Source organism: Cornus florida, unplaced genomic scaffold, assembly GCF_030987335.1.
Source record: "Cornus florida cultivar Cherokee Brave unplaced genomic scaffold, ASM3098733v1 CherokeeBrave_3.0.0_Hap2_Chr05, whole genome shotgun sequence".
NCBI classification, from domain to species: Eukaryota; Viridiplantae; Streptophyta; class Magnoliopsida; order Cornales; family Cornaceae; genus Cornus; species Cornus florida.
In genome coordinates, this window is record NW_026775575.1 from 92,964,015 (window position 1) to 92,986,562 (window position 22,548).

The window sequence follows — 22,548 nt, forward strand, 5'->3', positions numbered from 1 at the left end:
TTACTGTGCTCTTATGATCTAGATATTAAGATTACCTTTGACATTTATAATCCATTTATTTGGAGTCAAACTTCCATCTACAAAACATCTATCAAGGAGTCAAACATAAAAAAAAAAAAAAAAAAAAAAAAAAGCACCCTGCTAAAATGGAAGCTTGCAAAGAAGCTTCTCAAATCATACTCATTTTTCTGTATTAGGAAAAATGACAAAGAAATTGGGAACAAATTAAACAGTGGATTAAATTAAACAGTAGTAGGTGACATGGGACCAAGGAAAAAGAGGTTTCCTTGTGTCTCCTTCACCTTTTAAAGCATCAAAAGGTCAGAGTTTATCGCACATGAGATATAATTCAAAGTTCAAACACAATTCACTTCATTGTTTACAAATTTCAACAATAGGATTCAAAAATGAAGAAAAAGATGTTTAACAAATAAAAAGATGTTTCCTTATGTTTTCCTTAACTGTTTAGGAAGGTATCAGAAAAACTAAAAAGATCTTACAAGAGACATACTTCAAAAAACACAAATTTCACTTCTATGGAACAAGCTTCAATAGTAGGACACATCATCTTCATAACACCACACATCACCTTCAAGAGAGTATCAATACACTTCATATCTACAATGGTAGCATTTAAGTTGAAATATATTAACAATAATATTAGCCAATAATAGTAAAAGCAAAATAGTAACAGCAAAAATGATATATATTACAAGTCCACAATAGCAACAAATATATTACATATAAAGGAAAAAACATACCATCACTTTCAGGAAGATCAAGAAAGCCCAAGAGAATTCTATATTCGATCAGAAATAGTATTACGCAACTGATCCATTTCTCAAAGTTGAGCCGGAGGCACATGCTCAACAATCTCATCGTCTTCACCATCACTTTAAGGGGGAAAAAACAGTCTCTGTGATACTATAGGGAAAGAAAACAAACTTTAAAATTAAAAAATGAAAAACAGCTAACTAGAACATTGATTTAAAGACATCTTCCAAGGGGTGGGTGTTCTTGGCAAGAAATCATCCTGGGTAAGATTAAGTTGGCATGGTCAGTTCATTACATTGGAGTAACTCCACCAAATTTATATATTGATGGTGAAATGTATGTATTTTCAAGACATAAACAACATATCAGCTAGGTCAAATAAGTTTTTTTCCATCATATATGCATACACTCTCTCTTGCTTTCTCTTAAATAGTTACTCAATAATATTAATCAATCATGCAATAAAATATGCTTAATAATCATCACTTTCCACCAAATTATATATCTATCAGTTGCTCAACAACCATTGATGCAACAGTCAAAATCAGCTTAACAAACCAAACACAACTCATTGTCCACAGACCATAGCTTTTCTTGAACAAGAGATCTAACGGATGGACGTTTTCCTAAAACTAACATGGTCAGGTTAGAAAAATACTGGAACTAACTTTTTCTTTTTATTTTGTATGTAAATGAATATGTGAATTTATATTAGTGCTAGGCTAATTAGCTAATGTACAAAAAAAAAAAAAAAAACAAAAAAAAAAAAAGAAAAGAAAAAGCCTCAACATTCATATTATCCAAAATTATGAAGTACACAGAACATATGAATTATCCTGAACATTTAAAGAGTTGAAATACATAAACCCTTTCAACACAGTAAATAAAACTCAGACAACAGATAACCCAGAATCTTAATGAGACATATTATTGATAATCTATTTTCAGATCGAGATGGTTCGTGCTACTGCACATGTATAATTACCAAGAAATCATCCAACCATATGAACTAATTTCCTTGAACTTCTTGAGGTTCACAACTGTATTTTGAGGTTACTAAACACCCTCCAAAGAAACCTATCAAATCAAAGAAGCTAGCAATCCCAAATTGAGATCACTTACCCACTTCCAAAATCATGCATAATGAGCAAGTATACATATATATATATACACACACGTATATAGGATAGGGAGAGAGGAACAACAGATCCAATCATCGCACTCCTTGGAAATATGGAATACGCAATGACTCCTCAAAATCAACATATCCAACATTACAATATGTTGCTAATACGCAATGAATTTTATCAGGAACCAAAAGCAATTGAATCAAACAACTCAAAAATATACATTTACAAGCAAATATAAACAGAATAAAACCAATTTCATAATAACTTCTCATTTGATTGATTCAAACAAACTGAAACCAGAAAAACCAAATCAAATTGGGGGCATTCAAATTCCTCACCCGCAAGATCACAGAGTCTATAACATTGGCATACTTCACAGCTAAATTGAGCGACGTGCAATCGCATAACACCGCACATGACTCCTTGGAACCTCACCGAGTAGGTCACCGTGGTTCACCACGATCACCGTCAAAAAGGCGGCGACACCAGACCCCAAAGAATGTCCGGCAAAAATCATCTTATACGACGATCCATTTTTGAGCCATAATCACTTCAAATTCTCTGATTCGTGCCTTATTCTTCGACAGAGACAACAAAAGAGCAAAGAACAGTGGTCGGCTTGGTGGATTTCAGCCAAACAAGCACACACAACAGAATCGCCACAAAATCGCCTTTGCTCGAGCTCTCTAGAAAACCCTATAAAATGACTGAAATGTTTTAAGCATGGTTTATATTCGTGTTACAAGTCTGGTTTAAGTTGAGTGATTTTACTTCCTCTGCTACAGTGATTATTTGGGCCAACAGTACCCAAAACATGGTAAAACACCAAAATGATGTTTCAACTTTTGGCCCAAAAATTGAATCTGTTTTGACACTGTTGACAACGAAGCAGACCGAACCAAACATGTTTTGGGCTAAAAAATTACTACTGGCCTGCAACAAAAACACATGAAACAAAACAGATACCAAACAAGGCCTTAGCATTTTACTTGAAGAAGTGTTATATACAAAGAATTACAGTATTTAACAATGGTCTTAAAAATTAAAAAAAAAAAAAAAAACTAGTTAAAAAAAAAAACTAGTTAAAAAAATTATATATATATGAATGTTTGTTCAGCTACATAAAATCACTTTTATTTGACTTGACTGGATAGATGATTTTAATTTTTAGTTCTTTCTTTTTTAAGAAAAGATAATAAAAAAAACAACAACAGATTCAAAAGTTCATTTAAAAAACTTTGTAGTAATATTCAAAAACTTATGTATAAAGACGGTAAAAAAAACACTTTTATAATCTGAAACGTACTCATATAGTCATATACTATAAAAAAACGGATGTTTGTACGAAGAAGTCGTAACCCTAGTTAGTTAATTCGCGTATGATACGTGAATTAAACGCGTATGTATGAATTTTGAAAAAATACTTCCGTTTGTCGATCAAAGTTGAAAGATAAAGTAAAATACGGGTTTTTTTTTATTACTCTGTATCTAACGCGTTTATTCGTTTATTCGTTTTGGTTGCTCTGTTTAATTCGTAACCTAATTATTATTTTTTTTGTTTATGAAATTCACATTTCTAATAACTAATAGCGTATTTTTCTAAAACACAAAATTTTGTAGAAAATCGTAACCTTATTATTATTATTTTTTGTTTACAAAATTCACGTTTGTAATAACGTATTTTTCTAAAACACAAAATATTGTCTTTTCTATCCTCTTTTACTTGGTATAGCCATTATTTTTGAAACTAGCAAAATAATATTATTTGTTGGGCAAACTATTGTGTTTTCTACCCTCTTTTGCTTGGTATAGCCATTATCTTTCAAGCTATCAAAATAATGTTATTTGTTGTGCAATCTCTTATTGTTGTCTCTCCAATTATGATCTTTAATCACAACAATGAAATATATATATATATATATATATATATATATATATATTTGTGGAATACTATAATCTTGAAGAATCATAAGTTTTTATTGATGTTTGTAGATATTTATAGATTTTTTGTTTTGTTGTGAGATATTTTAAATTTTGTTAATATCTTTATTATTATAATTATTTTAGAAGTTTGTAGATTATCACACACTTAGATGTTTTAGTAGAATATTACATTATATACTTATAATTTTTTTTTTTTATGATTATTGTGATAGTGTTAATTGTAATATATTTATTTCATTATTTGTTACATATTTTTTATTGTCCTTATATATATATATATATATAAAAGAAAATAATAAGATGTGTATAGCCGAATTTTTTATCCCGAATTTTAGAGTATATAATGTATTATACACGTACATATTCGTATTCGTGTTTTTACGTCTCCGTATTTTTTTGCCGAATTTTTTAAACGTATTTTAAAAAAAATATCGAATTATACTCCTACATTTCCTTACCCGTTTCGTACCGTATTTTACTAACTATGTTCGTACCCTGTCGTATCTATGTCCAACACCGACACTTCACAAACACGTGTATGACACTTCATATACGTGTCCATAAATAAAAATTAAATTTTATTCTTTTCTACACTTCGTTGAATACTTAGCCAACACTTCCAAACATTTTTTAACACAAGTTTACCGATAATCTTAAAAATAATATAAATGTGTTCAATTTTTTTCTTTAAAAAATATTGACATTTTATGTACATAATCACAAGTGAAATACAAGATGATATTTGTTGATTTGAAACCAAAAAAAAAAAAAAATTATTATGACAAAATATCAGAATAAAAGTCATAACAATAATGATATAATTTTATTATTGAATCATTTAAAAAGAACTCTTACACCAAACGGGGCTTAGTTTCTGTAATATTTGCCGATTAATTTTAGACCGCCGTTGTATGCTCATATGAACAAAAACGAATCCAAAACTTGGAAGCAAAATAACCGAAGATGGGAAGTCAGCTGAAAAACCCTAAGAAGCAGTTGCAGCTAAACCCCAACTGGGCACAACTAAGCGAAGTACACTTCTTCCTCCTATCTTCTCTCTCTACACACCTCCACTTTCTCTCTCTCACTTACTCTGTCTATTCACTTGTGACGCGCAGAAACTCAAAAGCAATGGCTCTAAACCTTATTCAAAGCATCCAGGGAAATCAGAAACAGAAACCCAAAAAACAGTATTAGGTTAATAAATTTGTTTGTTTCTTCTGTTTCTTTATCAATTTTCTAATCATTCGCACTTATCTGATTTTGTCTATATATATATATATGTATGTATACATATTTTAACAGGGAAGCGCAAAGAGAGATCCAATGTGGACCCCGACGATACTCTGCCTAATCCTCTCATTACCACTTCATCCGATTTTAGGTACATGGTCTTGCTTATTTGTGGCCATTTTTATTTATTTATTTCCCAGAAAGTTCACTTCTTTAAGGTTTTTAATTGTTTAGTCTATATTTTAAATATTGGCAAAATCTCTAATTAGCAATGTTTATTTAACAATAGCTAAGTCTGTATGGCAATTTGGCTCAGTTAAATTTAGTTTTTATTTTTTCCTTTTCTTTTCCCGAACAATGGAGAACCAATATATATATATATATATATATATATATATATATATATATTTCATTCCTCTATGTTTCCTTGACAATATAAAGGAGGTAAGCTTAGAAATGTATTTTATTATACATATTTTTCATGTAAACTTTTGAGAAAATGACAATTATTATGTGTATTAGAGACTCTAACAAGGCGATAAGCTTTTCATTCTTATAATAAAATGTACATTATCATGGTTTTTATTTTCTGTCACTTATAAATATTTTATGCTTTAGTTATTGTCATATTACTTATCCACCCTAGACAGTCTGACAGATACAATAGCTATGGACTGTGAAATGGTTGGCATCAGTTCCCTGGGAAACAAAAGCGCCCTTGCACGGGTCACAATGGTATTCTTTAGTTCCACTTGTTTTTGCGTCTCTCATTTTTGTTTTTGTGTGTGTATTTGTATAAACTGATTGTGTAGCATGAAGATCAATGGTATGTTCATGATTTTTAGTTTGCATGTTGTGAAGGGCTTCATGCTTTTTCCAATAGAAAGATGACCTTGAATGCTTCATTTTTTTTACTAGAATTTTGTTTATGAATCATGAAATTTTATATCAAGTGGGGAACACAACAAGAACCAAACAACCAATTGCGTGATCCAAAAGTACAGTTTTCACCTTTAATCTATTTCTGTATGAATTAACTGACCATTTGGAACTACAGAACTGTCCTCTGGCGTAGTGAGTTCTTAGAACCAATAGAATAGTTCTTAGCATTTTCATTATTAGCTTGCTTACTCCCAACAAATTTGTAAAGACTTGGTTGCCTAAATACTAGCTTGAAAACTGCAGGGGCCAGAATTGTTAAGTAGAACGCCATCTTTATCCTGGTGCCCCCTCCTAACCAATCAATCCATCCTTTCTGCAATCCCAAAATGGCCCGAGATCCTTATGTCTCTTCAATCTCCTGTTATGACATTCTTCTGAGATCTCTTTTTACTGAAGATCTCTTAAACATTTACTGCCATGGACATTCATAGTTGACATTTTGTCAATATGCCCCATCTTTTTGGGCTGTGATACTATACTACTTTTGCCATCGTTCTTGATATTCCACCTCCTAATAGTCTTGGAGTTTATCTTTTGATTTTATCCTAATTTAATCTAAACCAGTAGTTGGGTATTTATGTCCTTAATCAGTGTAAATTACTCAATTGATGTGGTTAATTTGTCTGTCAACAAGTTCACCAGTCCTTGAGAGAATTAGTTATCAATGCACACCTGTTCAACTTTAAAAGTTGTGAAAACATAAGAGTAAACATAAAATTTAAATTACTAAACAAGTGTAATCAAACTTGACTTTGTCCAGCAATAAAAAACATTTATCTGTGAGACAAGGGTATGTTTTAGCTAGAAAACTTCAGTTGTTAAAGATGGATTTGAGGCAGTGGAATAAGGAAGTTGTCTGCAAATGGGGTTTGTAACGCTACAGTGATGGAAGAGATTAACGATTTTGACATCAAAGAAGAAAGGTAGGTGCTAGCGGAGGAGGAGAAGGGGCTTAGGGAGGATAGAAAGAAGTGCTTGAGAGAATTGCATTCTTGAGAAAAGGAGTTGAAGACATAAATCTAGAGTACTGGGAACATGCCACTGAAGTGATTTCATTCATAGTTTTGTGCATATGATATGGCAATATTATATCGTGTAGTCCTTTGACAATACTCAGCACAGATTCTGTCACAGATTTCGAATGATATGCAACATTACTGGCTTCCCATGCAGTATATTTGGACAAAAATTTCTCTAAGAGCTTGGTGATAGGTAAGGTCCCGTTTGTTGGTTTTTAAGCAGCAAAATCAAGATGAGTGTTTCAGTAGTGTTGCATTTTATTTATCATGAAACTACACTCATTGGGTGCTTTCTCAAACTTGTGATACGCTAATAGCTCATGTTATAGTTGTGCATAGTTTTCACTTTTCAGCCATGTTACATTGACTTGGGTATGTATGTTGAGTGTGGGTATGTAAATGAATCTCAGACATGTCAAATCTCCAAATAAAAGAACACATGGACATTGCTAATTATTGATATTAAATAATACTTCTATTTTATTTTCAAGAGTAAATAATGTATTTATGTAACATAGTGTTTTTAGGCATTTCACTCATTTTAAAGCAAGTAGTATAATAAATTTGAATTATTGGGTATACTTTTTAGGTGCATCTCCAACCAAAAGTGTCGGACACATATCCATACTCATGCCTGAATATTGTGTCCGGGTACTTCACTTACTTTTGAAGAGTCCATGTAATATAGGTTTCAAGTCAGACAGTGCTTTAACTTGTGAATATCCTAATGCAAGTTTTGTCACCCGTATATTCACAAATGGTATGCAGCATATTTGTCACCCCTGTACTGACAAATATTTTTTATTTCTAATATTCTATTGAGCAACATCCAAGTTTATGTTTCAGATTTTTCAGACTAATTTTTGAGGTACTTCATTAATTTTTAATGTCATTTATTATTGATGAAATCTGGTTTATTGCAGGTAAATAAGTGGGGAAATGTTGTATATGATGAGTATGTTCGCCCACTAGACAGGGTTGTTGACTTCCGTACAGAAATTAGTGGAATCCGACCTCGTGACTTGAGGAAAGGTTGATTTGATCTTTATCTTTGTTGTCACCCCCCTTCCCCAATCCCCCTCCCCCCCCCCCCCCCCCCCCCCCCCCCACCCCACACACACACACACACACACACACACACCCCCACCCACACCCACACACAGAGAGACCTAAGTTTTTGTTCTACAGATTAACAGATGTGTATATATATATATAGCATATTATATGTTAGAGAATCCAAATGATGATTTTTTGCTTTTTTTCCTATTCTTTTCATATTTAAGTGCAATCATATTTTATGTGATGTGTGTATTATGAATGTGTGATATCATGAAAGAGTATTATGACTGTATGATATCATGAAAGAGTACATATGAACTGTTACGATTCTAGACTATCTGAGAGAAATGGTTGGGTCCTGATTTTAGGAAGAAGAAATTTTATCATATATTAAAAATGATACTTTATTAGCAGCATGATTCTGATTTGCAGTTCTCTCCTCTCAGTACCTGGATATCATTCTGGTATGTATCTTCTATTTTCTTGGTATCTGGATGTCCCATGTGGTGTGGATGATGCAAGTGTCTGTGTAATATAGTTATTTTGGTTCAACCTTGCACACATAGCTGAACTTCAGTCTCTGTACCACTTTCAAAGCGTCTTTCGTGTGCCATTGCCAATTAATCTTATTTGTAAATGTTCCATATTAACCTTCCATTTTGACAGACATTTATATGGTTGATGTGCTCCTCAAATGCAATGATTGATCTCTCAACAGTATTCAATTAAAAATTCAGTAGTTTCATATTCCTTCATGGATATGGATAGTCACTGATGTCTAATCTAATGCTTGTGAGCTTATCTATCATCACCATGAAAACAAAGGGAAAATAAATAAATATAGAGCAGTTTTACTCAACAGGCTAAGGATCATTATTCATTGCTTGGTGGAAACTGGAATGGTAAAATTTGGACCGACAAGAGTGAATTTGTGGCTTCAAGTCTGCAATAAGCTACTTTATTCAAAATAAAGCTAAAAGTTAGGTCGGTCTCCAATGTCCCGCTCCTAGTAGTTAGCACCCTGCACAGACAGGATATACTCTGGGTAATTCACTTGAAACCAAGCGATCTCTGAAAGCATTATTCCAGTGCCCTGGAAAGGGTTGGCTGAACTCATGGACATTTCCTTCTCTTGCTGCATCTTTTTTCTAGATTGTGCCAAGATCAACAATTTGATAGAGGCATTTCACGGTTGAAATGTATCTTATATTTTGGTGTTTCCTTTTCTTCCTCTTTTATTTTCTTTCCGTCTTTTTTAAGTGCTCAGATCTTTACAAGATTTGGAAGTTATTGTAATTTTATTAAGAGATGCCTTTTGGCTTTCTCATGGATGAGTTTCATAACTGATTTGTTAATATATTTTCTATATAGTATGATGATTTAGCTTTTATGTTAATGATTTATTTGGATATCTAAATTTACATAGAATTTTCCATGTTACCATGTATTTAACATCTAATACTTAATGCAAATATGGTTTAAGTATTGGAAAATTTCGAAACTATAAGGACATTTGTAGAATGCCTCATGCATATTAATTATGTCATCTGCAGCAAAAGATTTCCGTCTTGTTCAGAAGAAAGTGGCAGAAATGATCAAAGGACGGATTCTCATTGGCCATGCCTTACGCAATGATCTTAAGGTTTGCATATCTGGTTTCCTGGTTTCGTCTCATGAAATAGTCATCCTAGTATTTATAGTTGATTTTCTGTACAGGCATTGCTATTAAGTCATCCAAAGAAGGATGTGCGGGATACCTCGGAGTACCTACCCTTCCTAAAGTACGTCTCCCCTGGCTTATAGTAATTACCCCTATTTGCTGCAGTTGATATTGAACATTAGCTATGAAGTTTCTTATAAACATGTGTGATCATAAACAGGGAAGGGCGTAGTAGGGCACTTAGGCATCTTGCAGCGGAGTTTCTTGGTGTGAAGATTCAAGATGGGGAGCACTGCTCTGTTAGTTACTTGACTTTCTGGTGTTTTCTTTCTTTTTTTTTTTGGTCATTTAATATGCATATTAGTATCCTTTTGCCATTTGTTATAACATGTACAACGAGTATATTGGATAATGCTTCATTTGGTTGGATGAAGCAAAATCCACTTGGAGCTCCAGAATTTTGGCCAGTTTTGTCCACTAATATAGTGAGTTGGCTGAGACTCAGCTGTTTTGGAGGTACTAAGTTGTGTCCAGGCTTGTTTTGGACATGAATTACCTCCCACTGACCTCATTTCATGGACCTGATGTTTCTTGTCGTATAGTAGGTACTTCTGATTGCCAAAATTTGTGAGTATCATGTTCCTTAGGCTTCCCATTAGTTAACGTGGAGATGATGGTTATTTCAAACTGAAAGTTATATCATCTGCTAATTCATTGGCTTTTAAAAGTAATGCCGCTGAACTATCATGCCAATCTTGCAAAATTTAAGCAACTGATAGCATACCTTGTAAAATGAAGAATTTAGAAAGTTAATGGTGGCTGAACTCTGTGTGTGTGTGTGTGTGTGTGTGTTGTAATTGTTATTGTTTTGCTTCTTCTTCTTCAACTGTTTACTTATTACTTTTATTTATTGGGTGAAATGCCCTCACCTATCCTGAGGTTTGTCCATATATCTCCCAGATGAAACCTTTGCCAAAACTATCTCTGACCTCCCCTAACTCAAATAATGGTAACAATGAAAATACTATTTTACCCCTCATCTTTTATCTTCTTCTTCTCCTCTCTTCACCCGGCCCAAACCCACAACAAGACCCACCACCCCTATTTTCTCTCTCTAGAATCTCCAACTCCTCCAATGGCATCGCCAGACACAAGCAAGACCGCCAAACTCGAACGCTACAACAGCTACATCAAAAGAGTAAACAGCACCAAGCTCTTAGCTGCTTCCTCCAAACTCCTCTTTTGCGCCTCCGTTAATTGCCCCAGTCTTGATTTTCTTCTTCACCATGAATTACCCACCACTTTCTGACAGCCACCACCACCACCACCACCTCCACACCACCCACAATTTCCTCTCCTCCACCTTCTACAGCGGCGGTGCCAATTGGGAAAAGCAAGTCCGCCACTCGTCCGCCCAACGCCACCCAACGACTTCTCCGTCATCATCACCGGCGCGCCGGCTTCGTCGATACCCACTGCTCCAACGCCCTGAAAAAGCGTGGCGATGGGTCTCGATAACTTCAACTCCTACTACGACCCGTCCCTGATGGGAAAAAGAACAGAGAGATCTTTGTGATCCAATCCCAGATCAGACAAACCCAATAACAAGCATGTGGGGGCTTTGAAAAATGTTAAATCTATATATTTTGTGTATGTGCATCCAATGAGAGATTAGAGAGTGTTTGGGAATCTGATAAAACAGAGAATTGAAAAGATGAAGAATCCAAGAATGGAATACACAAGAAAAGTATAACACAAAACCCAACCATTCAAGCAGAGGTATACTGTTTATATGAGAAAGAAATAACACAAAAGGAAAATCGTAAACAGAGGCTGACAACTACATGTCATGGTTTTAGAGAGAGAGAGAGAGAAAATTCACCCATATTTATTGTGCAATAAGATGAGAGAGAAAATTGTAATTGTGGAGGTAATTTGGGGATATGGTTGGAATTGAATTGATTTCCTTGTAGCGATTGTTAGGGCTTGGCCGATGGCGTCAAATCCTTACTTCAAGGTGGTCATCGGTCAACGGTGTCTAATTTTGGTATGTGTATATATATGTATGACTTTGTTGTGGGCTTGGGCCGGGTGAGGCTGAGGTGTGCGGTGGGGGTGGTGGTGGTTGGTTGGTGGCGGCGGCTTGGTGGGTGGTGGTGCGATTTTGATTTGCTTGAAGAGAGAGGCGGTGGGTCTCGTTGTGGGTTTGAGCTGGGTAAGGAGAAGAGAAGTAGAAGATAAAAAATGAAGGGTAAAGTAGTATTTTCATTATTACAATTAATTGAGTTAGGGGAGGCCAGAGATAGTTTTGTCAAATGTTTCATCTGGGAGATAATTTTACATTTTCTTTGGGAGGGTTAATTTGTTTTGGTGTTTACTTTGCTATCACTCTTGTATCCACCATGCTCTGCTAGGGCCATCATGAAACTTGAACCCATTTAACAATGTCTTGGTGATGTGTGTTGTTTCAGATAGAAGATGCTCGTGCTGCAATGCTGCTGTATGAGAAAAACAAGAAACAATGGGAGAAGAGTGTCAAAGATTTCACCAGGCTCATGCAAAAGCAGAAGAAACGTAAACCAAAAAGGAAACCAAAAGAAAAAGAAGGTTTAAATACAAACCATGCTGCTGCTACATCTCAGCATCAACTTCCCGTTAGAAGTTAATGCTTCAGAAACAGTCCAACTATACATCAGTTGCTTCATGAAAGTCTATTAGAAAAGTTCGATCGAAGGAAGAAAAGAGCTTACAGGATGATTAAAGATATAGAAGTGAAGAACGGAGTAGAGACAGCAATTGTAACTGCCATGTATAGATCACTCCCATTTTGCGAATCAGCAGCTGTGCCTGCTGCTAAATTTTTGGCAGAATCTATCTTGTTTTACCAGAAGACGACAACGGATTAGATAGGCTCAAAGTGCTATCTCGTGAGATAGCTCATGAGCCAGCTCTGTTCGCAATTGATTTTTCTTCAATGAACAACAATTGTTATTTTGCTATAATAGAGGAGGAAATTGTGTTGTAAACTTCATTTTTGTTATTCTTCTAGAGGAAATTTAGCAATGAACTAGCAGGGATTTATGTAGAATAGATTTTTTGAATTATTAATGAGTGATGTTCTCAAGAGAGCTCTCTATATTTAACCACTCCATTGAGATGGTTTTTTTTATATTTGTGAAAATTTAAATGAGTCATTTAATGACATTACTCATATATTAATTTTGGTCATTTTTAATCAACTATTAACAGTTTTGAGGAATGCACTCACATTGAGACACTGTATGAGAAATAGGTTTCTGATGTGGTGATGATATATTCCATCTTCATTGTACATGATCCGAAGGATTGCCCCTCGGGACTTGATTTCATTCAAGGACAGAGAGTTTTGAGTTGGGATCCTTTGCGGTACAAAATCGTGCGGTGTTGCATTGCATTGAATGGATCTCATTTCAAGCACTTGTGATATGTGCGATTGTAATTTTAGCTTAGCAATTAAATTTTACTTGAAACTTTTCAAATAATTATGTTACAAGTTTGCTTAATAATTACCGTCATCAAAGAATAAATCATCCAGTCTTAACCTTGAATTATGTATAAATAACATGTAGCCATAAGAAAAAGAAAATGACGACTTTTCTTGTATTTTAAGTTTTACTCCAGTTAGCAAAACATTTGTCCAAATCGCATGTGACAGGGCAATTGCCCCTACTCAACTTTTGTTATATTTTAGTTATGTATATTTCAATCCTTTCTTTTTATTAATTGTTATTTTTCTTTCTTTAAGCCTATTTGCCTATCAAATTTTCAAAACCATCAAATTTATCTCTTTCACATTAATCATTGATATCTCTTTGCAGATGACTGGATAGCTCAACTCTTTCAACTCACTCAATTAGAATAACCGATTCTCTCCGGCTTTATTAAGGTCAAGATTGAGCTTTTTAATCGCTCACGTAGCTTTGTGTTCTAACTCAACCGGAAGATGGCAAGGCTTTCCGTAAACAAGTCTGTGATGTAATGTACCATAACAAATGGATTCCAAATGACCTCTATTAAATTAATGTAGTATTACTAAAATACCCCTGTTGATATGTAAGTGACAAATATAAACCATACTTTAATTTATTATGAAGGATTAGACAATGAGCTTACTAGCCTGTGATTGACTGGTCTGTGGCTGAAACTGCGGGCAGCGAGGCTTGATGTGCCCCGACTGCTAACAATGGTGACAAATCACTCATCGGGCTGACCCCGAAGATACTGGAACTGTGGGTGCAGAACGATTCTGCTGTGGTGCCCCTTGTGGGTGTGTACTGTTCCCGGCCTTAGCCTTCTTCCACTGATTCTTGGAAGATGACGGAGCATCGCACTTAAAAACCTCCACACTTAAATTTCAGTAATATCTACTTTATTTTGTGGGGGGAAACTTGTGATTATTTAGTTGTATTATTTGAGTCATGATATTCAGACTCGATATTTAGGCTTATACGTCAAAGTGAAATAATTACCGCCATTGATGCTTGAAGTAAGGTCGGCTGTCAATAGCTCAGTGGTTAATGTCTCTGGTAAATTTTGGAGTATCAGGTTTCGATTCTTTGTACCTACTAATCTAACTTATAACCCTAAAAAAAAAAAAAAAATTATATCTCTTTCACCCTTGTATTATTATTCCTCCAAGGGCAACCGATCTTCTTTCAATATATCTCTTGACCTTAAGCGAGTATTTTTTCACTCAATCTCATACTTTGTGAATAAAACTTTGATTTTAGGTCACAAATAAAAAAGGTAATAATTTTGTTAACATCAATGAATTGATTTATTTTAAATAATTAAAACAATGCCAATGTTTCCCAATTTACTGAAATTATTTCATATATTAAAAGAAATTATCATGCAACATTTAAAATATGAAAAGTCATTTTATATATTTATTTTGGTAAAAAAAAAAATATATATCTTTGACATATGCCCCATTAAATTAAATTTCTCACTTTATCTGTGCATTCAAAGTAAATTTAAACTTTTAACATTTAAACTCGATTTTAGTGTCATCATCCTTTTTTGGTTTTCGTTTTTTTGTCGACGATGGTGGTGTTTGGAGCACTCATAATTCACCATCAGCCGACCCACGTGGACAAAATAATTACTGAAATTTTTTTTTGGAAGTGTCATCATTTCAAGTAAAGATAGCAAAATATCCCATCCCATCAAGTACCCGTTCCACCCCGTCCCATTTAGAATGGTTATGGGGTTGGTTAAATGTGGGGATGACAATTTCTTTTGACCCGTAGTGTCTCTGTCCCACCCCTAATGGGGCGAATTTGGTAGCCCCCTAATTGGCTTTGGGACGGGTATGGTATAATAATTGAAAATTTGAAGCGGGTTCGGGACGGAGCGGATTTAGTGAGAAACCCATCCCAATTATACATGTACCTTTAAAATTTATATATATATATATATATATATATATATATATATATATATATATATGTGTATGTGTGTATATATATATTACTCATATATATATATATAATATTTAATTTTTTTTAAGATCCTTGTTACTTTGTTGTAGGGGGTGACAAAGTTTGACACGACATGAGTTAAACGGGTTTGTGTTGATTTTAAACGGATTTAGTTTGTAAACAAGTTAATACGATTAACACATTTAGCTAATCATATCGTGTTTTGTGTTAAGGTGGTTCAACCTGCGTAATCCGTTTAAGTATACGTGTTATAAATAAATTTATATTTAAGTTCCAGAATAACTATCTAAACTTGTGTCTTATAATTTACTTTTTTGTAAACTAGAGACTATTTAGTAATTTGGTTGGATTATAACTTATATTTTCTTAGTATTCATAATTTGATTGAGTATTATTATTAATTTAACTAATATAATTTTTTGTTTTAGTAAAAAGGTCATTAAACTAGTTACATGTGTAACTCGTTTAATAAACAGGTCGGATTAGTGTTGTAGGTTCTTGAATATTAAACGGGTCGTGTATGGTTTGAGTTATTTACTATAATACCCTTAGGTCGACACGACATGATTATTACCTGCGAACACGAATTGCCATCCCTACAATTTGTTGAAAGTGTCAGTTAATATATAATATTCATTATTTAATAATTTAAAAGCTGAGTTAACTTATTTATCAGCCCAATTTGAGTACAATGAGCTAGTTTTTCTTACTAAATAATAAAAGTGGCATAATTCGTCCCACCCTGCCTCGCAATTAAAAAGAGTACACAGGGCAGAGTCGATACTTTGTTTGCCGAAGTAGGCACGAGAATGATATATCAATTACAAACCCGTCTTATAATAGGGGCAGAGTTGATATGACAGATTTTCTAACGAGGCGGAGTTGGTATTAGCCAAACCCGCCCCAACTCCGCCCCGTTGCCATCTTAGTTAAATGGTTTTGGGGCGGGGATGAGAATTAGGACTGAAAGTCCGCAAAGTTATGGGGCGGGAATGAAAAAAGGTCACCTCGCCGGTTTATAGTGTTAAATTATAATTTTGCCCTTATACTTTATTTTATGTTCAATAATATTAGGATATATTAAACAAACCAACTTTATTTTATTTCAATCACTAAACATTCTTTTGTAGTATTCTTATTTGAGAACTGTTATGTATTCTTTTGATATTTTAACAATAATTTTAGTTTTAAATTTCAATTGAGAAGTTGAATATTGCTTTTATGTGTATAATAAAAAAAAAAAAATTATTTATTATTTATTTTAATTAGATTTGTATTACAATTAGGAAAGAACTTACTCATTCCATCTTAACTTCAATTTTTTATGTTTTTGTTTTTTGGGATCTTCTCAAATATTCAACCCAAATCCCACCCCAAATTATTACACTTTTGAAGGGTAGTTTGGAGAATGTACATTTTTATCAGCCTTCGCACGACGTCGTGATAAGTTGTCTAGAATGTTAGGCGATAAAGTTGGAGAATTTCTCTTAAAATTGAGACCTTTATAAAATCCTTTCAAGTCTGTGAATTTTCTTTGGAGCCGCGAACGGTACGGATTGTCAGGTATGCTTCCGATATTTACATGATCTTTATCAATTTCTTGGTCTACGGCGTTTTGTTTAGGGTTTATTTTTTCTAGTGGGTATCTTCGCGAAATTGAAGTATTTTTATCTGTGTCCTGGATTCCCCTCCTATTTCTAGGGTTAGATATCGATATTCTTATGGGTTCCTAGTGCGCATCTTCCTTTTCAAGTTCGTTTCTGGAGTTCTTAAAATTTTAAAAAATTGATAAAAATTGTTTATTTTTGTTCAGATTAGATTTCCAGTATTCCATGTTTAGGTTCTTCATTTAGGGTTTGTGTAATATGTAGAAGAATTTTAGGAATTGGTTAGTTACCGTATTGGATTTTTTTATATTTGAGAAATTTAAACATTGTTTGGTTAGCACCTTGGAAGTGTTCGTATTGACTTTGGAAGCGAGACTGGTTTGATTTTTTTACTTCAAAAAGGTAAGAGAAGGATTTATAAGATTTCATTAGACATCACTTTAGTGTTTTGATACATCTTTTAATAAGTTCTTCTTTCGGCTAGGGTTTGGTGCTTGCAATTATTAATTATTCTTTTTTGTTGAAAATGGGTCTTTTATGTGATTTCATTACTGCTCTTGCTGTTTAGATTTTGGTTCTCCCTTCCCAGTTTTGGTTGGTATTGGTTGGTGCAGTGGTAAAAGTAAAACCTTGGCGTTTAGTGTGAAGACATGGTCTGAAGTCTCAGGCCTCCACTATGTGCAATTGAAGTCAGAGGATAGGTCACCCTTTATAACTAACTTTACACCTTGATAGGACTAGTCCTGGGCATTCACCTTTTTTCTTGGGGTTGATAAATACTTGGTTATCTCTTGAGTTGCTACTGTATTTGGAGGAAGGAACATTTTGCGTTCTGTTGCTTTTAGTTTTGGGGCTAATGCAGCTAATTTTCTTTCTTTCTTTCTTTCTTTCTTTCTTTCTTGTGGTTCCTTTATGTCTTTGATTTCTTTGAGAAGGTAGGAAGATAATTTTTGATATCCTCACACAGACACACTCTTATATATTTTGAGATTAAGTAGTTCAAAATTCTCATCCTCCACTCAGCTGAGCCCAATACAGCTACTAACTTGTGTAGTTGGCTTTCTCATTTGTCGAGAAACGAAAACAATATTATGTGGTATCTCCCAATATTAAAAAAATTGTTGATTAAAAAATGAGTGGAATGTATTTACATTAGGTTAAAAGTTGGTATTTTATTTTTTGTTTTCACTGTTGTCATTACATTTCCTATTTTTTCTTGTCTATGCTGGTTTTGGGCATTTTGGTACCCAATTGGGAATTTTTCTTGTAGTGCATTATAGTACTGGTTGTATGATTTTGTTATGGATAAATTACTATTTTGAATGTCTTTCTCCTCTTGAGTTAAGAGACTTTTTTACTCTGATAATTTTGTAGGATTTTCAATTTAGTGTTAGATATTGCCTCTTGTCAGATATCTTTTGAATAATCTTAGATTCAATAAGCTCATATTCTGAGTTAGAGGTTGTTACTGCTCATGAAAAACTACTCATAGTACCCGTTAATAAGCATTTTATGAGTCAACTACAGTTTGGCACTTCAAGTTGCTTTTAGTACTTGTAAATTCGTTTTGTTGAATAGAGTTAATGAGCATACTCAATGATATAGCGGATGATGTAATACTTGAAATGCTGATGATACTGCAGGAAAACAACTGATTTGACAAATGGGTAAAAGGAAGTCAAGGGCAAAGCCACCACCTAAGAAGAGAATGGATAAGCTTGATACTGTTTTCAGCTGTCCCTTCTGTAATCATGGGACCAGTGTGGAATGCCGTATGTAAGTGTTTATTAATTGTTATTTGCCCATGTTATATTAATGAAGTTGGGAGAGGTGATTATGCTGAGATATCTTATTTGAGCTCTTCCGAACAATAATTCATGCTTCTGGGTTGTATATGACTGTATGCTTCAACTTATGTTCTTATTAAAACTCCAAATTCATTTAACCTACTTGTTTGTTTTTCGATCAATACAAATAGAATAAATAATCATAAACAAAGATCCCAAAGTCATGAAACACTGAACCAGGTCTTTATGATTTTAACCAATTCAAACAAAATGAAGAAAAATGTATAGTCTGTAACTCAAGACAGTTTTACGCTCATAATTATTTTGTTGAAGATTTTAAAAGTAACTCCTGTTTTGTGATGATTTTATCAGAGCACTTTGTGTCATGTACTTCCTTTCTGAAATTGGAGAATTACCACCTTAAATTCGTTTATACGTGTTCACCTGAAGGTCTGATTAGTGATTTCAGTCTACACAAGTAATATATGCATCTTAGTTTTCCATGGATGCAGGATCTTGTAAAATCATTAATTCTTATAATTAGAATCCGGTCAACAAATACAATTTGAAAAATTTCGAAAAAAATACAATATGAAATAGTAATTTTACTTATCCAGATCCAGTTTTTGAGTTTTAGGGATCTATTTGCCTAGTGGAGCATACATGCCAAAGAGAATCACTATACTTTCAGTATTTCCATATTGTCTCAGTTTTCATTATTTGTTTTTCTGGCATAATATATCGTTGCAATGGATTGATGCAGTGAAAAATATGGAAGGGTTAGATTTTATTTGTTTTGTTGTTTACAGTCTTCAAAATTTTGTTTTACGTACTGAAACATTAAAATTATCTGCTTCCAGTGATATGAAGAACTTGATTGGTGAGGCCGTATGCAGGATTTGCCAAGAAAGCTTTAGCACTACTGTGACAGGTATGTACAAGTTCATTGCTTATAACTGAGAGTTACTCATGTCCAAAAATTTGGTAATACTCTGGGATATGGTGGGACTAGGACTCTGGACTTCCCCACAACCTGTAATGAAAGAGTCAAAACCTAGTAATGGGGCATGGTCTTGTATTTCTGAATTTGATGAAAAAAAAGAAAAATAGAATGGATTATTTATTATGGACTAAAGGAGTGGATTGAGTCTCGCTAATTTTGGATGAAAGAAGAATAAATTTTAAAAACTTTGTTATGAAATAAGGAAGTAACTTTGTTTTGAAAAAACTTTGCAAATTGACAAATTGCTATTAGGATTGGTTTCATCAGCTACTCTTCTACTTCCTCTATTCTAAAAGTCATGTTCCATTTGAAAAGTGTAAAAAGATTGTATATTTTTCAAAATATCCTCAACTTTTGAAAACTTTCCCAACTAAGAATATGGATATAGAGTTGGAATTCCAAAAAGGGACAAGCTGAGGGAGTATAGCACAAGAAATTCCTCATTTTTTAAAATTAACTTGTAATACTTGTAATGGGAGGTCCATAATCCCTAGGCGTACCTTAGTTTATGCACATTTAATTTTGCTGCCACACCACAACCTCAGTTGTAAGTATGAAAGAAAAAGTCCTAATTAATTGTGCCAGAAGACAAAAGAGGAAGCCACAGATAGGTTAGCAATTATGTTCCACTATTGCATCAGTTGGTGTCCAAGAGCTATTACAAGCACAAAAAGACAGAAGGGGAAGTGTTTTCTGCCTCTTTACATGTTAAATTGATGGACAGCATGTAAATGGGGATCAAATTTGGATACCTTTAGGGTATGTTTAAACTTGGAGGATTTAGAGAATATCTGAATCTGATCCAATATAATTATCTAATGATTTTAGAGGATGGTCTAAATTAGAATTCATTGGTTCCTGAACCTATTTGGTATGGTTTCCCCCCTCCCTCCTTTCTCCTCCTTATTATGCTTGCTGTTTTCGCCTTTCGGCATTGAGTGCTTGGTTCCATTGTCTAGTGGTGACAGCATCTCTCTCGCTCAGTAGTTGCGATACAAGCTGGGGATTTTATCTTTATGTTGACTTTAATTTGTTCCTTTCAAATATCTATCTGAGATGAGCTGATCATTCTTATTATCTTTCATTTGCAGCTTTAACCGAAGCTATAGACATGTGAGTTAAATTTATAAGAACCCTAAACTTATTACTTTAATCATTTTACCAGGCATTTCTTGATGTTACTAAATTGTGTTGGCTACAGATATAGTGAATGGATTGATGAATGTGAACGTGTCAACACCGTTGACAACCTCGAAGACGATGGTGCTTAGAAGACAGATCAGATGTTCAGAACTTCTGGTTGTACCATGGAAGGAATAATAGGAAGTCTCTGTTAGTTTAAGAAGTTGTACCATCCATTAGGGAGGTTCTTGATGGGAGAAGATAGCAGATCTGATACTACCGAGGACATCTTTAATGTATATAAAATGTTTTCAAACTATTTGGTATTATGTATTTTATAACATATTATGGATGTTACGAGGATGTTGCAGTTGGTGACAGAATCATCAACTAAAAATTATCTACTCTTATCAGTTTACTTACTGATGCTTTCTGTAGGCAATTGTTGTGTGTTGTTATATGGCAAGAATCTGCAGCATTGACGATCATTTATCCAAAACATTGTTTGGATTCTGAATTAATGCTTCAAACAAAATTGAGACAAGCTTGGAAAGTAATCAGTTAGAGTTGTGTGTTTTTTTTTTAAAGTTAGCTTTGCAAAATAATTTTGCTATTTGCTTTAGCCGTCCGAAACAAGTTTTCTATGTAAATGCGTTGAAGCAAAAGAAGGCTGCTGATTCATAAAATGTCCAAAAACTAGGGACAAAACTGTTTGAGATGGTTTATTTACTGTTTAAATGTGTTTTTAGTTAAAAAAAAATTATGTTTAGATGTGATTGGTAACAATTAAAAGCCCTTTTAATAGTTACCATGTTTAACTCAATAGAGCTTATGAATGAAGTTAGAATTGGGAGTTGTCATCATTAGACAATTTTATTCTTTTTAATTTTTATAAAGATGATTTCTTAATAAAGTTGCTATTATCAAATTTGATAACATCCTATTAAAGGATATTATTGTAAAATTAGTAATAGAAGTGTTTAAAAAAATATTGTTACCAAATAAATAAAAAAATAATTTAATTGTGAAAAGTACTTATTATAATGTGTTACCTAAAATACATTTACTAAGTATAATTTTTTTTTTTACAGCTCTTACTAGTCCAAAAAGAAATTCCATCGAAAAGAAAATTTTTCTTCAGTCATTTTTGCTTTCAGTTTTTTTTTTATTATATGTTATATCACATATTATTTTAAATTTTTAAAAATCAGTTGTAATACTTTTCTCGATCTCTTAGCATTAATTACAACTAGTATTAGGGTTGAAAAAAAAAACATTAGTCATAAAAAACCCATGAGACTATAGCATATCATTTTAAACAAATAACTCACTGATTTACGATTTTAGCAAATGATTCCTTAACTATCACAATTTTTGCATAGTATTCTGAATGTTAAAGGTAATGTTATTTTATCCAAGGGCAATTGAAATAATTCCTTTATCAATTAACTAAGGAAAAAGTTGATAGTCGGAGTTCCAAGTGTTATAGATAATGAGTTTGTGTTTGCTTTAAATTTTTTTTTTTTTTTTTTTTTTTTTTTTAAAATGTTATTGAGATGTCACTTTTGGGATGATAATTTTTTAAGAAGACATGTAATTATTGTATTGTCTTATTTTAAAATTACTAAGTTGGTTTGAATATATATATATAAATTTTTAAAAGTGTAAGGGTATTTTATGAAAAAATGTAAAATATATTTTTTGAATTAAAAAAATGAACAAGTATTTTGGACTACCCAAAAGAAAAAACTGAGAACTAAATTGGGACGAAATTATTTTATTATT

The 22,548-nt window shown here is 33.3% G+C and overlaps 2 protein-coding genes and 1 long non-coding RNA gene across 3 annotated transcripts; 2 read left to right on the plus strand and 1 right to left on the minus strand.

The window, feature by feature from the left end:
• Positions 1 to 345: 345 nt before the first annotated feature.
• LOC132307667 (uncharacterized) lies at positions 346 to 2,628 on the minus strand. The gene is made up of 3 exons (XR_009482292.1): positions 2,243 to 2,628; positions 762 to 924; positions 346 to 618 (listed from the first exon to the last, which is right to left on the minus strand). It is a non-coding gene; the product is annotated as an uncharacterized LOC132307667 (long non-coding RNA).
• A 1,947-nt stretch (positions 2,629 to 4,575) lies between these two features.
• LOC132307668 (uncharacterized) lies at positions 4,576 to 12,989 on the plus strand. Its single transcript, XM_059805491.1, has 9 exons — positions 4,576 to 4,880; positions 4,967 to 5,045; positions 5,154 to 5,232; positions 5,732 to 5,816; positions 7,966 to 8,074; positions 9,655 to 9,743; positions 9,818 to 9,882; positions 9,982 to 10,060; positions 12,233 to 12,989. Exons 1-9 carry the CDS (start codon positions 4,812 to 4,814, stop codon positions 12,425 to 12,427), a joined length of 849 nt encoding a protein of 282 aa, XP_059661474.1. The 5' UTR covers positions 4,576 to 4,811; the 3' UTR covers positions 12,428 to 12,989.
• Positions 12,990 to 16,663: 3,674 nt separating this feature from the next.
• Positions 16,664 to 21,185, plus strand: LOC132307669 (transcription elongation factor 1 homolog). Its single transcript, XM_059805492.1, has 5 exons — positions 16,664 to 16,807; positions 18,495 to 18,627; positions 19,499 to 19,569; positions 20,733 to 20,754; positions 20,843 to 21,185. Exons 2-5 carry the CDS (start codon positions 18,515 to 18,517, stop codon positions 20,910 to 20,912), a joined length of 276 nt encoding a protein of 91 aa, XP_059661475.1. The 5' UTR covers positions 16,664 to 16,807; positions 18,495 to 18,514; the 3' UTR covers positions 20,913 to 21,185.
• The last annotated feature ends 1,363 nt before the right edge of the window (positions 21,186 to 22,548 follow it).